Source organism: Oncorhynchus tshawytscha, linkage group LG08 (genome assembly GCF_018296145.1).
Source record: "Oncorhynchus tshawytscha isolate Ot180627B linkage group LG08, Otsh_v2.0, whole genome shotgun sequence".
Lineage (NCBI taxonomy): Eukaryota > Metazoa > Chordata > Actinopteri > Salmoniformes > Salmonidae > Oncorhynchus > Oncorhynchus tshawytscha.
In genome coordinates, this window is record NC_056436.1 from 89,488,700 (window position 1) to 89,501,808 (window position 13,109).

General features: G+C 50.0%; 1 protein-coding gene across 1 annotated transcript in view; it reads left to right on the top strand.

Annotated features, from left to right (window-relative positions):
• LOC112223949 (transcriptional regulator ATRX-like) overlaps positions 1-8,880 on the top strand; it is a gene marked incomplete at its 3' end in the record, with an annotated part of 88,851 nt that extends 79,971 nt beyond the window's left edge. The window contains 2 exon segments of the mRNA XM_042326174.1: positions 6,698-6,847; positions 8,761-8,880. Of these exon segments, the coding sequence (XP_042182108.1) occupies positions 6,698-6,847; positions 8,761-8,880 (270 nt within the window).
• Positions 8,881-13,109: the final 4,229 nt, after the last annotated feature.

A 13,109-nucleotide genomic window follows, 5' to 3' on the forward strand; every position in this document is an offset into this window, starting at 1 on the left:
GTTGGAGAGGAGAGATGGATGAATCCGTTGGAGAGGAGAGATGGATGAATCCGTTGGAGAGGAGAGATGGATGAGTCTGTTGGAGAGATGGATGAGTCTGTTGGAGAGATGGATGAGTGTTGGAGAGATGGATGAATGAGTCTGTTGGAGAGATGGATGATGAGTCTGTTGGAGAGATGGATGAGTCTGTTGGAGAGATGGATGAGTCTGTTGGAGAGATGGTGAGTCTGTTGGAGAGATTGATGAGTCTGTTGGAGAGATGATGAGTCTGTTGGAGAGATGGATGAGTCTGTTGGAGAGATGGATGAGTCTGTTGGAGAGATGGATGAGTCTGTTGGAGAGATGGATGAGTCTGTTGGAGAGATGGATGAGTCTGTTGGAGAGATGGATGAGTCTGTTGGAGAGATGGATGAGTCTGTTGGAGAGGAGAGGTGGATGAGTCTGTGGGAGAGGAGAGGTGGATGAGTCTGGAGTGGAGAGATGGATGAGGGTTGGAGAGATGGATGAATATGTCCAGAGGTGGCTGAGTCTGTTGGAGAGATGGATGAATGAGTCTGTTGGAGAGATGGATGAATGAGTCTGTTGGAGAGATGGATGAGTCTGTTGGAGAGATGGATGAGTCTGTTGGAGAGATGGATGAGTCTGTTGGAGAGATGGATGAGTCTGTTGGAGAGGTGGATGAGTCTGTTGGAGAGGTGGATGAGTCTGTTGGAGAGGTGGATGAGTCTGTTGGAGAGGTGGATGAGTCTGTTGGAGAGGTGGATGAGTCTGTTGGAGAGGTGGATGAGTCTGTTGGAGAGGTGGATGAGTCTGTTGGAGAGGTGGATGAGTCTGTTGGAGAGGTGGATGAGTCTGTTGGAGAGGAGAGGTGGATGAGTCTGTTGGAGAGGAGAGGTGGATGAGTCTGTTGGAGAGGAGAGGTGGATGTGTATTTTGGATAGGAGAGGTCGATGAGTCTGGAGAGATGGATGAGTCTGTTGGAGAGGTGGATGAGTCTGTTGGAGAGGTGGATGAGTCTGTTGGAGAGGTGGATGAGTCTGTTGGAGAGGTGGATGAGTCTGTTGGAGAGGTGGATGAGTCTGTTGGAGAGGTGGATGAGTCTGTTGGAGAGGTGGATGAGTCTGTTGGAGAGGTGGATGAGTCTGTTGGAGAGGAGAGATGGATGAGTCTGTTGGAGAGGATGGATGAGTCTGTTGGAGAGGAGGATGGATGAGTCTGTTGGAGAGGAGAGATGGATGAGTCTGTTGGAGAGGAGAGATGGATGAGTCTGTTGGAGAGATGGATGAGTCTGTTGGAGAGATGGATGAGTCTGTTGGAGAGATGGATGAGTCTGTTGGAGAGGTGGATGAGTCTGTTGGAGAGGTGGATGAGTCTGTTGGAGAGGAGAGGTGGATGTGTCTGTTGGATAGGAGAGATGGATGAGTCTGGAGAGATGGATGAGTCTGTTGGAGAGATGGATGAGTCTGTTGGAGAGATGGATGAGTCTGTTGGAGAGGTGGATGAGTCTGTTGGAGAGGTGGATGAGTCTGTTGGAGAGGTGGATGCGTCTGTTGGAGAGGTGGATGAGTCTGTTGGAGAGGTGGATGAGTCTGTTGGAGAGGTGGATGAGTCTGTTGGAGAGGAGAGGTGGATGTGTCTTTGGATAGAGAGATGGATGAGTCTGTTGGAGAGATGGATGAGTCTGTTGGAGAGATGGATGAGTCTGTTGGAGAGATGGATGAGTCTGTTGGAGAGGTGGATGAGTCTGTTGGAGAGGTGGATGCGTCTGTTGGAGAGGTGGATGCGTCTGTTGGAGAGGTGGATGAGTCTGTTGGAGAGGAGAGATGGATGCGTCTGTTGGAGAGGAGAGATGGATGCGTCTGTTGGAGAGGAGAGATGGATGCGTCTGTTGGAGAGGAGAGATGGAGGAGTCTGATGGAGAGGAGAGATGGATGCGTCTGTTGGAGAGATGGATGAATCTGTTGGAGAGGAGAGATGGTTGAATATGTCGGAGAGATGGATGAATATGTCGGAGAGATGGATGAATATGTCGGAGAGATGGATGAATATGTCAGAGAGGAGAGATGGAGGAGTCTGATGGAGAGGAGAGATGGATGAATCTGTTGGAGAGATGGATGAATCTGTTGGAGAGATGGATGAATATGTCAAAGAGATGGATGAATCTGTTGGAGAGGAGAGATGGATGAATCTGTTGGAGAGGAGAGATGGATGAGTCTGATGGAGAGATGGATGAGTCTGTTGGAGAGGAGAGATGGATGAGTCTGTTGGAGAGGAGAGATGGATGAGTCTGTTGGAGAGGAGAGATGGATGAGTCTGTTGGAGAGGAGAGATGGATGAGTCTGTTGGAGAGATGGATGAGTCTGTTGGAGAGATGGATGAGTCTGTTGGAGAGATGGATGAGTCTGTTGGAGAGATGGATGAGTCTGTTGGAGAGATGGATGAGTCTGTTGGAGAGGAGAGATGGATGAGTCTGTTGGAGAGGAGAGATGGATGAGTCTGTTGGAGAGGAGAGATGGATGAGTCTGTTGGAGAGGAGAGATGGATGAGTCAGTTGGAGAGGAGGAAGTGTTGGTTGGAGAAGAGAGAGTGTGGGATGTGTATCGATGTTTAACTAGCCATCTAAATGATGTTTATATGACAGAGTTTACTGCCCACTATTAAAGATGTCTAGCTGACCGCCTCTTAAACCAGATGACCTGCTCTGTTCTGGCCACAGACTAGTACAGCTGTTAGCTGTACCTGAACCCAGCAGTACTGTTAGTTCTGCTGGGTTCAGTACAGCTGTTAGTTCTGCTGGGTTCAGGGACAGCTGTTAGTTCTGCTGGGTTCAGGGACAGCTGTTAGTTCTGCTGGGTTCAGGGACAGCTGTTAGTTCTGCTGGGTTCAGGGACAGCTGTTAGTTCTGCTGGGTTCAGGGACAGCTGTTAGTTCTGCTGGGTTCAGGGACAGCTGTTAGTTCTGCTGGGTTCAGGGACAGCTGTTAGTTCTGCTGGGTTCAGGGACAGCTGTTAGTTCTGCTGGGTTCAGGTACAGCTGTTAGTTCTGCTGGGTTCAGGGACAGCTGTTAGTTCTGCTGGGTTCAGGGACAGCTGTTAGTTCTGCTGGGTTCAGGGACAGCTGTTAGTTCTGCTGGGTTCAGGGACAGCTGTTAGTTCTGCTGGGTTCAGGGACAGCTGTTAGTTCTGCTGGGTTCAGGTACAGCTGTTAGTTCTGCTGGGTTCAGGGACAGCTGTTAGTTCTGCTGGGTTCAGGGACAGCTGTTAGTTCTGCTGGGTTCAGGGACAGCTGTTAGTTCTGCTGGGTTCAGGTACAGCTGTTAGTTCTGCTGGGTTCAGGGACAGCTGTTAGTTCTGCTGGGTTCAGGGACAGCTGTTGGTTCAGGTACAGCTGTTAGTTCTGCTGGGTTCAGGGACAGCTGTTAGTTCTGCTGGGTTCAGGGACAGCTGTTAGTTCTGCTGGGTTCAGGGACAGCTGTTAGTTCTGCTGGGTTCAGGGACAGCTGTTAGTTCTGCTGGGTTCAGGGACAGCTGTTAGTTCTGCTGGGTTCAGGGACAGCTGTTAGTTCTGCTGGGTTCAGGGACAGCTGTTAGTTCTGCTGGGTTCAGGGACAGCTGTTAGTTCTGCTGGGTTCAGGGACAGCTGTTAGTTCTGCTGGGTTCAGGGACAGCTGTTAGTTCTGCTGGGTTCAGGGACAGCTGTTGGTTCAGGGACAGCTGTTAGTTCTGCTGGGTTCAGGTACAGCTGTTAGTTCTGCTGGGTTCAGGTACAGCTGTTAGTTCTGCTGGGTTCAGGGACAGCTGTTAGTTCTGCTGGGTTCAGGGACAGCTGTTAGTTCTGCTGGGTTCAGGGACAGCTGTTAGTTCTGCTGGGTTCAGGGACAGCTGTTAGTTCTGCTGGGTTCAGGGACAGCTGTTGGTTCAGGGACAGCTGTTAGTTCTGCTGGGTTCAGGTACAGCTGTTAGTTCTGCTGGGTTCAGGGACAGCTGTTAGTTCTGCTGGGTTCAGGGACAGCTGTTAGTTCTGCTGGGTTCAGGGACAGCTGTTAGTTCTGCTGGGTTCAGGGACAGCTGTTAGTTCTGCTGGGTTCAGGGACAGCTGTTAGTTCTGCTGGGTTCAGGGACAGCTGTTAGTTCTGCTGGGTTCAGGGACAGCTGTTAGTTCTGCTGGGTTCAGGTACAGCTGTTAGTTCTGCTGGGTTCAGGTACAGCTGTTAGTTCTGCTGGGTTCAGGGACAGCTGTTAGTTCTGCTGGGTTCAGGGACAGCTGTTGGTTCAGGTACAGCTGTTAGTTCTGCTGGGTTCAGGGACAGCTGTTAGTTCTGCTGGGTTCAGGGACAGCTGTTAGTTCTGCTGGGTTCAGGGACAGCTGTTAGTTCTGCTGGGTTCAGGGACAGCTGTTGGTTCAGGGACAGCTGTTAGTTCTGCTGGGTTCAGGGACAGCTGTTAGTTCTGCTGGGTTCAGTACAGCTGTTAGTTCTGCTGGGTTCAGGGACAGCTGTTAGTTCTGCTGGGTTCAGGGACAGCTGTTCTGCTGGGTTCAGGGACAGCTGTTAGTTCTGCTGGGTTCAGGGACAGCTGTTAGTTCTGCTGGGTTCAGTACAGCTGTTGGTTCAGGGACAGCTGTTAGTTCTGCTGGGTTCAGGGACAGCTGTTAGTTCTGCTGGGTTCAGGGACAGCTGTTAGTTCTGCTGGGTTCAGGGACAGCTGTTAGTTCTGCTGGGTTCAGGGACAGCTGTGGGTTCAGGTACAGATGTTAGTTCTGCTGGGTTCAGCACAGCTGTTGGTTCAGGTACAGCTGTTAGTTCTGCTGGGTTCAGGTACAGCTGTTAGTTCTGCTGGGTTTAGGGACAGCTGTTAGTTCTGCTGGGTTCAGGGACAGCTGTTATTTCTGCTGGGTTCAGGGATAGCTGTTAGTTCTGCTGGGTTCAGGGACAGCTGTTAGTTCTGCTGGGTTCAGTACAGCTGTTAGTTCTGCTGGGTTCAGGGACAGCTGTTAGTTCTGCTGGGTTCAGGGACAGCTGTTAGTTCTGCTGGGTTCAGGGCCAGCTGTTAGTTCTGCTGGGTTCAGGGCCAGCTGTTAGTTCTGCTGGGTTCAGGGACAGCTGTTATGTCTGCTGGGTTCAGGGACAGCTGTTAGTTCTGCTGGGTTCAGGGACAGCTGTTAGTTCTGCTGGGTTCAGGGACAGCTGTGGGTTCAGGTACAGATATTAGTTCTGCTGGGTTCAGTACAGCTGTTGGTTCAGGTACAGCTGTTATGTCTGCTGGGTTCAGGGACAGCTGTTAGTTCTGCTGGGTTCAGGTACAGCTGTTAGTTCTGCTGGGTTCAGGGACAGCTGTTAGTTCTGCTGGGTTCAGGGACAGCTGTTCTGCTGGGTTCAGGTACAGCTGCAGTACTCTTTCTCCCTCCCTCCCACTCTTTCTCTCTCCCTCTATCCCCCACCCCTTCTCAGGCTCTACTGTCTGACTGGGGCTGTACAGGACTGACAGGCTCTACTGTCTGACTGACAGGCTCTACTGTCTGACTGGGGCTGTACAGGACTGACAGGCTCTACTGTCTGACTGACAGGCTCTACTGTCTGACTGACAGGCTCTACTGTCTGACTGACAGGCTCTACTGTCTGACTGACAGGCTCTACTGTCTGACTGACAGGCTCTACTGTCTGACTGACAGGCTCTACTGTCTGACTGACAGGCTCTACTGTCTGACTGACAGGCTCTACTGTCTGACTGACAGGCTCTACTGTCTGACTGACAGGCTCTACTGTCTGACTGGAGCTTGTCACTTTTACTCAGGTATTATTTTCAATAACAGTGTTGCCACGGAAACTGAAGAGTCTCATGAACGCCCCTGAACCTGTCGACTTCTGCCCCCCCCTCCAGCTGTTCCACTCTGGAGAACACTCAAACCAGCTGTTGGATTTTATTCTCTGATTATATTAACAGATTTTATTTTCCCACTTTTAGGGTTTTGATTGGTGTATAAAAAAAAAGAGCTGGGGCTGTGGGCTATGGGCTGGGGCTGGGGCTGGGGCTGTGGGCTGGGGCTGTGGGCTGGGGCTGGGGCTGTGGGCTGGGGCTGGGGGGGGGCTGGGGCTGGGGGTGGGCTGTGGGCTGGGGCTGGGGGGGGCTGGGGGCTGTGGGGGGCTGTGGGCTGGGGCTGGGGGCTGTGGGCTGTGGTGTCATTGTGTGTGTGTTTCCTAGCTGACTGCTCCATCTCTGCTGTAGGACCACAGCAATAAGGGACAGATTGTGGGCTATCATGACTCACTGACCTTAACCTGACTCTAACCTAAGCTTAACCTTAAAGTGACCTTAACCTGACCTTAACCTGACCTTAACCTGACCTTAACCTGACCTTAACCTTAAGTTGACCTTAACCTTCACATGACCTTCACCTAACCTTAACCTGATCTTAACCTGTCCTAATCTTCACCTGACCTTAACCTGACCCTAACCTAACCTTAAGGTGACCTTAACCTGACCTTAACCTTAAGTTGACCTTAACCTTCACATGACCTTCACCTAACCTTAACCTGACCTTAACCTGACCTAATCTTCACCTGACCTTCACCCGACCTTCACCTGACCTCCACCTAACCTTAACCTGACCTAATCTTCACCTGACCTTAACCTAACCTTAACCTGACCTAATCTTCACCTGACCTTAACCTAACCGTGCTGTAACTTCTCTCCTGTAGGACCCCTTCCTAGCTGAGCTGCTCCACAGCAATAAGGAGCAGATTGTGGGCTATCATGAACATGACTCCCTGCTGGATCACAAGGAAGAGGAGGCTCTCAGCGAGGAGGACCGCAAAGCAGCCTGGGCCGAGTACGAGGCGGAGAAGAAGGTACAGTCAGTCAGACCTCGAAGCTTTTGACCTCCACTGCGGTCCCGTCGATGTGATAGGGGGGTGCTCCCCCTCCTCTCCCTCTGAGTCCACGATCAGCTCCTTCCTTTTGTTGACTTTGAAGGAGAGGATGTTTTCCTGACACCACACTGCTAAGTTCCTCACCTCCTCCCTGTAGACTCTCGTCATTGTTGGTAATCAGTCCTACTACTGTTGTGCCGTCAGTAAACTTGATGATTGAGTTGGAGACGTGCGTGGCCACGCAGTCATGGGTGAACAGGGAGGACAGGAGAGGGCTCAGAACGCACTCTGTCCCAGGGTCTGTCTCTGTGTGTCTCTATAACGCTCTCTGTCTCTGTCCCAGGGCCTGTCTCTGTCCCAGGGTCTGTCTCTGTCCCAGGGTCTGTCTCTGTGTGTCTCTATAACCCTCTCTGTCTCTGTCCCAGGGTCTGTCTCTGTGTCTCTATAACTCTCTCTGTCTCTGTCCCAGGGCCTGTCTCTGTCCCAGGGTCTGTCTCTGTCCCAGGGTCTGTCTCTGTGTCTCTATAACGCTCTCTGTCTCTGTCCCAGGGTCTGTCTCTGTGTCTCTATAACTCTCTCTCTGTCTCTGTCCCAGGATCTGTCTCTGTCCCAGGGTCTGTCTCTGTCTGTCTCTATAACCCTCTCTGTCTCTGTCCTAGGGTCTGTCTCTTGTGTGTCTCTATAACCCTCTCTGTCTCTGTCCCAGGGTCGGTCTCTGTCCCAGGGTCAGTCTCTGTCCCAGGGTCGGTCTCTATAACCCTCTCTGTCTCTGTCCCAGGGTCTGTCTCTGTCCCAGGGTCTGTCTCTGTCCCAGGGTCTGTCTCTGTCCCAGGGTCTGTCTCTGTCCCAGGGTCTGTCTCTGTCTGTCTCTATAACCCTCTCTGTCTCTGTCCTAGGGTCTGTCTCTGTGTGTCTCTATAACCCTCTCTGTCTCTGTCCCAGGGTCTGTCTCTGTCCCAGGGTCGGTCTCTATAACCCTCTCTGTCTCTGTCCCAGGGTCTGTCTCTGTGTGTCTCTATAACGCTCTCTGTCTCTGTCCCAGGGTCTGTTCTGTGTCTCTATAACTGTCTCTGTCTCTGTCCCAGGGCCTGTCTCTGTCCCAGGGTCTGTCTCTGTGTGTCTCTATAACCCTCTCTGTCTCTGTCCCAGGGTCGGTCTCTGTCCCAGGGTCGGTCTCTGTCCCAGGGTCTGTCGGTCTCTATAACCCTCTCTGTCTCTGTCCCAGGGTCTGTCTCTGTCCCAGGGTCTGTCTCTGTGTGTCTCTATAACCTCTGTCTCTGTCCCAGGGTCTGTCTCTGTGTGTCTCTATAACCCTCTCTGTCTCTGTCCCAGGGTCTGTCTCTGTGTGTCTCTATAACCCTCTCTGTCTCTGTCCCAGGGTCTGTCTCTGTCCCAGGGTCTGTCTCTGTGTGTCTCTATAACCCTCTCTGTCTCTGTCCCAGGGTCTCTCTGTGTGTCTCTATAACCTCTCTGTCTCTGTCCCAGGGTCTGTCTCTGTGTGTCTCTATAACCCTCTCTGTCTCTGTCCCAGGGTCTGTCTCTGTGTGTCTCTATAACCTCTCTGTCTCTGTCCCAGGGTCTGTCTCTGTCCCAGGGTCTGTCTCTGTCCCAGGGTCTGTCTCTGTCCCAGGGTCTGTCTCTGTGTCTATAACCCTCTCTGTCTCTGTCCCAGGGTCTGTCTCTGTGTGTCTCTATAACCCTCTCTGTCTCTGTCCCAGGGTCTGTTTCTGTGTGTCTCTATAACCCTCTCTGTCTCTGTCCCAGGGTCTGTCTCTGTGTGTCTCTATAACCCTCTCTGTCTCTGTCCCAGGGTCTGTCTCTGTCCCAGGGTCTGTCTCTGTCCCAGGGTCTGTCTCTGTGTGTCTCTATAACCCTCTCTGTCTCTGTCCCAGGGTCTGTCTCTGCGTGTGAACCATGGAGCGTACGGAGGACAGATGGACATGGGAGGAGCTAACAGCTACTTCCCCTTCAACGTTGCCGCACTGGCCTCTATGTCCAACCCTCAGCTGGAGGTACCACACACACACACTGGCCTCTATGTCCAACCCCCTCAGCTGGAGGTACCACACACACACTGGCCTCTATGTCCAACCCTCAGCTGGAGGTACCACACACACACACACACACTGGCCACTATGTCCAACCCTCAGCTGGAGGTACCACACACACACACTGGCCTCTATGTCCAACCCTCAGCTGGAGGTACCACACACACACTGGCCTCTATGTCCAACCCTCAGCTGGAGGTACCACACACACACACACACTGGCCTCTATGTCCAACCCTCAGCTGGAGGTACCACACACACACACTGGCCTCTATGTCCAACCCTCAGCTGGAGGTACCACACACACACTGGCCTCTATGTCCAACCCTCAGCTGGAGGTACCACACACACACACTGGCCTCTATGTCCAACCCTCAGCTGGAGGTACCACACACACACACACACACACACAATGTAGTTAACCCAGTCCTCTATGTAGTGGTTCTATGTATTTAACCCAGTCCTCTATGTAGTGGTTCTATGTAGTGGTTCTATATAGTTAACCCAGTCCTCTAAGTAGGCATTCTATGTAGTTAACCCAGTCATCTAAGTAGTGGTTCTATGTAGTTAACACTGGCCTCTATGTTCCAACCCTCAGCTAGTGGTTAACCCAGTTAACCCAGTCCTCTATGTAGTTAACCCAGTCCTCTATGTAGTGGTTCTATGTAGTGGTACCCAGTCCTCTATGTAGTGGTTCTATGTAGTTAACCCAGTCCTCTAAGTAGTGGTTCTATATAGTTAACCCAGTCCTCTATGTACTATGTAGTTAACAGTCCTCTATGTAGTGGTTCTATGTAGTGGTTCTATATAGTTAACCCAGTCCTCTATGTGGTTCCAGTGGTTCTAGCTGTAGTTAACCCAGTCCTCTAAGTGGTTCTCTATGGTTCCAGTCCTCTATGCTGGTAGTTAACCCAGTCCTCTATGTAGTGGTTCTATCTATGTTAACCCAGTGGTGGTTCTATATAGTTAACCCAGTCCTCTATGTAGTGGTTGGTTCTATGTAGTTAACCCAGTCCTCTAAGTAGTGGTTCTATATAGTTAACCCAGTCCTCTATGTAGTGGTTCAGCTGGAGTAGTTAACCCAGTCCTCTATGTAGTGGTTCTATGTAGTTAACCCAGTCCTCTAAGTAGTGGTTCTATGTAGTGGTCCTCTAGCTAGTGGTTCTAGTAGTAAGTGGTTCACACACTCCTCTATGTAGTGGTTCTATGTAGTTAACCCAGTCCTCTATGTAGTGGTTCTAGCTGTAGTGGTTCTATATAGTTAACCCAGTCCTCTATGTAGTGGTTCTATGTAGTTAACCCAGTCCTCTATGTAGTGGTTCTATGTAGTGGTTCTACCAGTTAACCCAGTCCTCTATGTAGTGGTTCCTATGTAGTTAACCCAGTCCTCTAAGTAGTGGTTCTATGTAGTTAACCCAGTCCTCTAAGTAGTGGTTCTATGTAGTTAACCCAGTCCTCTAAGTAGTGGTCCTCTATGTAGTTCTATGTAGTTAACCCAGTCCTCTATGTAGTGGTTCTATGTAGTTAACCCAGTCCTCTATGTAGTGGTTCTATGTAGTGGTTCTAACCCAGTCCTCTAAGTAGTGGTTCTATGTAGTGGTTCTAAGTCCTCTATGTAGTGGTTCTATGTAGTTAACCCAGTCATCTAAGTAGTGGTTCTATGTAGTTAACCCAGTCATCTAAGTAGTGGTTCTATGTAGTTAACCCAGTCCTCTAAGTAGTGGTTCTATATAGTTAACCCAGTCCTCTATGTAGTGGTTCTATGTAGTTAACCCAGTCCTCTATGTAGTGGTTCTATGTAGTTAACCCAGTCCTCTAAGTAGTGGTTCTATATAGTTAACCCAGTCCTCTAAGTAGTGGTTCTATGTAGTGGTTCTATATAGTTAACCCAGTCCTCTATGTAGTGGTTCTATATAGTTAACCCAGTCCTCTATGTAGTGGTTCTATATAGTTAACCCAGTCCTCTATGTAGTGGTTCTATATAGTTAACCCAGTCCTCTATGTAGTGGTTCTATATAGTTAACCCAGTCCTCTATGTAGTGGTTCTATGTAGTTAACCCAGTCCTCTAAGTAGTGGTTCTATGTAGTTAACCCAGTCACTCTAAGTAGTGGTTCTATGTAGTGGTTCTATGTAGTTAACCCAGTCCTCTATGTAGTGGTTCTATGTAGTTAACCCAGTCCTCTATGTAGTGGTTCTATGTAGTTAACCCAGTAACTCTAAGTAGTGGTTCTATGTAGTTAACCCAGTCATCTAAGTAGTGGTTCTATATAGTTAACCCAGTCCTCTATGTAGTGGTTCTATGTAGTTAACCCAGTCCTCTATGTAGTGGTTCTATGTGGTTAACCCAGTCCTCTAAGTAGTGGTTCTATGTAGTTAACCCAGTCCTCTAAGTAGTGGTTCTATGTAGTTAACCCAGTCCTCTATGTAGTGGTTCTATGTAGTTAACCCAGTAACTCTAAGTAGGCGTTATATATACACTGCTCAAAAAAATAAAGGGAACACTTAAATAACACAATGGAACTCCAAGTCAATCACACTTCTGTGAAATCAAACTGTCCACTTAGGAAGCAACACTGATTGACAATAAATGTCACATGCTGTTGTGCAAATGGAATAGACAACAGGTGGAAATTATAGGCAATTAGCAAGACACCCCCAATAAAGGAGTGGTTCTGCAGGTGGTGACCACAGACCACTTCTCAGTTCCTATCCTTCCTGGCTGATGTTTTAGTCACTTTTGAATGCTGGCGGTGCTTTCACTCTAGTGGTAGCATGAGACGGAGTCTACAACCCACACAAGTGGCTCAGGTAGTGCAGCTCATCCAGGATGGCACATCAATGCGAGCTGTGGCTAGGTTTGCTGTGTCTGTCAGCGTAGTGTCCAGAGCATGGAAGCGCTACCAGGAGACAGGCCAGTACATCGGGAGATGTGGAGGAGGCCGTAGGAGGGCAACAACCCAGCAGCAGGACCGCTACCTCCTCCTTTGTGCAAGGAGGAGCAGGAGGAGCACTGCCAGAGCCCTGCAAAATGACCTCCAGTAGGCCACAAATGTGCATGTGTCTGCTCAAACGGTCAGAAACAGATTCCATGAGGGTGGTATGAGGGCCCGACGTCCACAGGTGGGGGTTGTGCTTACAGCCCAACACCGTGCAGGACGTTTGGCATTTGCCAGAGAACACCAAGATTGGCAAATTCGCCACTGGCACCCTGTGCTCTTCACAGATGAAAGCAGGTTCACACTGAGCACATGTGACAGTCTGGAGACGCCGTGGAGAACGTTCTGCTGCCTGCAACATCCTCCAGCATGACCGGTTTGGCGGTGGGTCAGTCATGGTGTGGGGTGGCATTTCTTTGGGGGCCGCACAGCCCTCCATGTGCTCCCAGAGGTAGCCTGACTGCCATTAGGTACAGAGATGAGATCCTCAGACCCCTTGTGAGACCATATGCTGGTGCGGTTGGCCCTGGGTTCCTCCTAATGTACGACAATGCTAGACCTCATGTGGCTGGAGTGTGTCAGCAGTTCCTGCAAGAGGAAGGCATTGATGCTATGGACTGGCCCGCCCGTTCCCCAGACCTGAATCCAATTGAGCACATCTGGGACATCATGTCTCGCTCCATCCACCAACGCCACGTTGCACCACAGACTGTCCAGGAGTTGGCGGATGCTTTAGTCCAGGTCTGGGAGGAGATCCCTCAGGAGACCATCCACCACCTCATCAGGAGCATACCCAGGTGTTGTAGGGAGGTCATACAGGCACGTGGAGGCCACACACACTACTGAGCCTCATTTTGACTTGTTTTAAGGACATTACATAAAAGTTGGAACAGCCTGTAGTGTGGTTTTCCACTTTAATTTTGATTGTGACTCCAAATCCAGACCTCCATGGGTTGATAAATTTGATTTCCATTGATAATTTGTGTGTGATTTTGTTGTCAGCACATTCAACTATGTAAAGAAAAAAGTATTTAATAAAAATATTTCATTCATTCAGATCTAGGATGTGTTATTTTAGTGTTCCCTTTATTTTTTTGAGCAGTGTATTTCGAGGGTTAAAAAGGGCCGGACCACTGGAATGAGTGTTTTGATGTTTCTATTGGATCTGGTTTTAATTGGGATTTCCCAGCATCCCTTGAGATAGGCTGGGGCAGAAACGTTACCCTTTCCTATGTCTGTAGGAGTTGATCAACCAG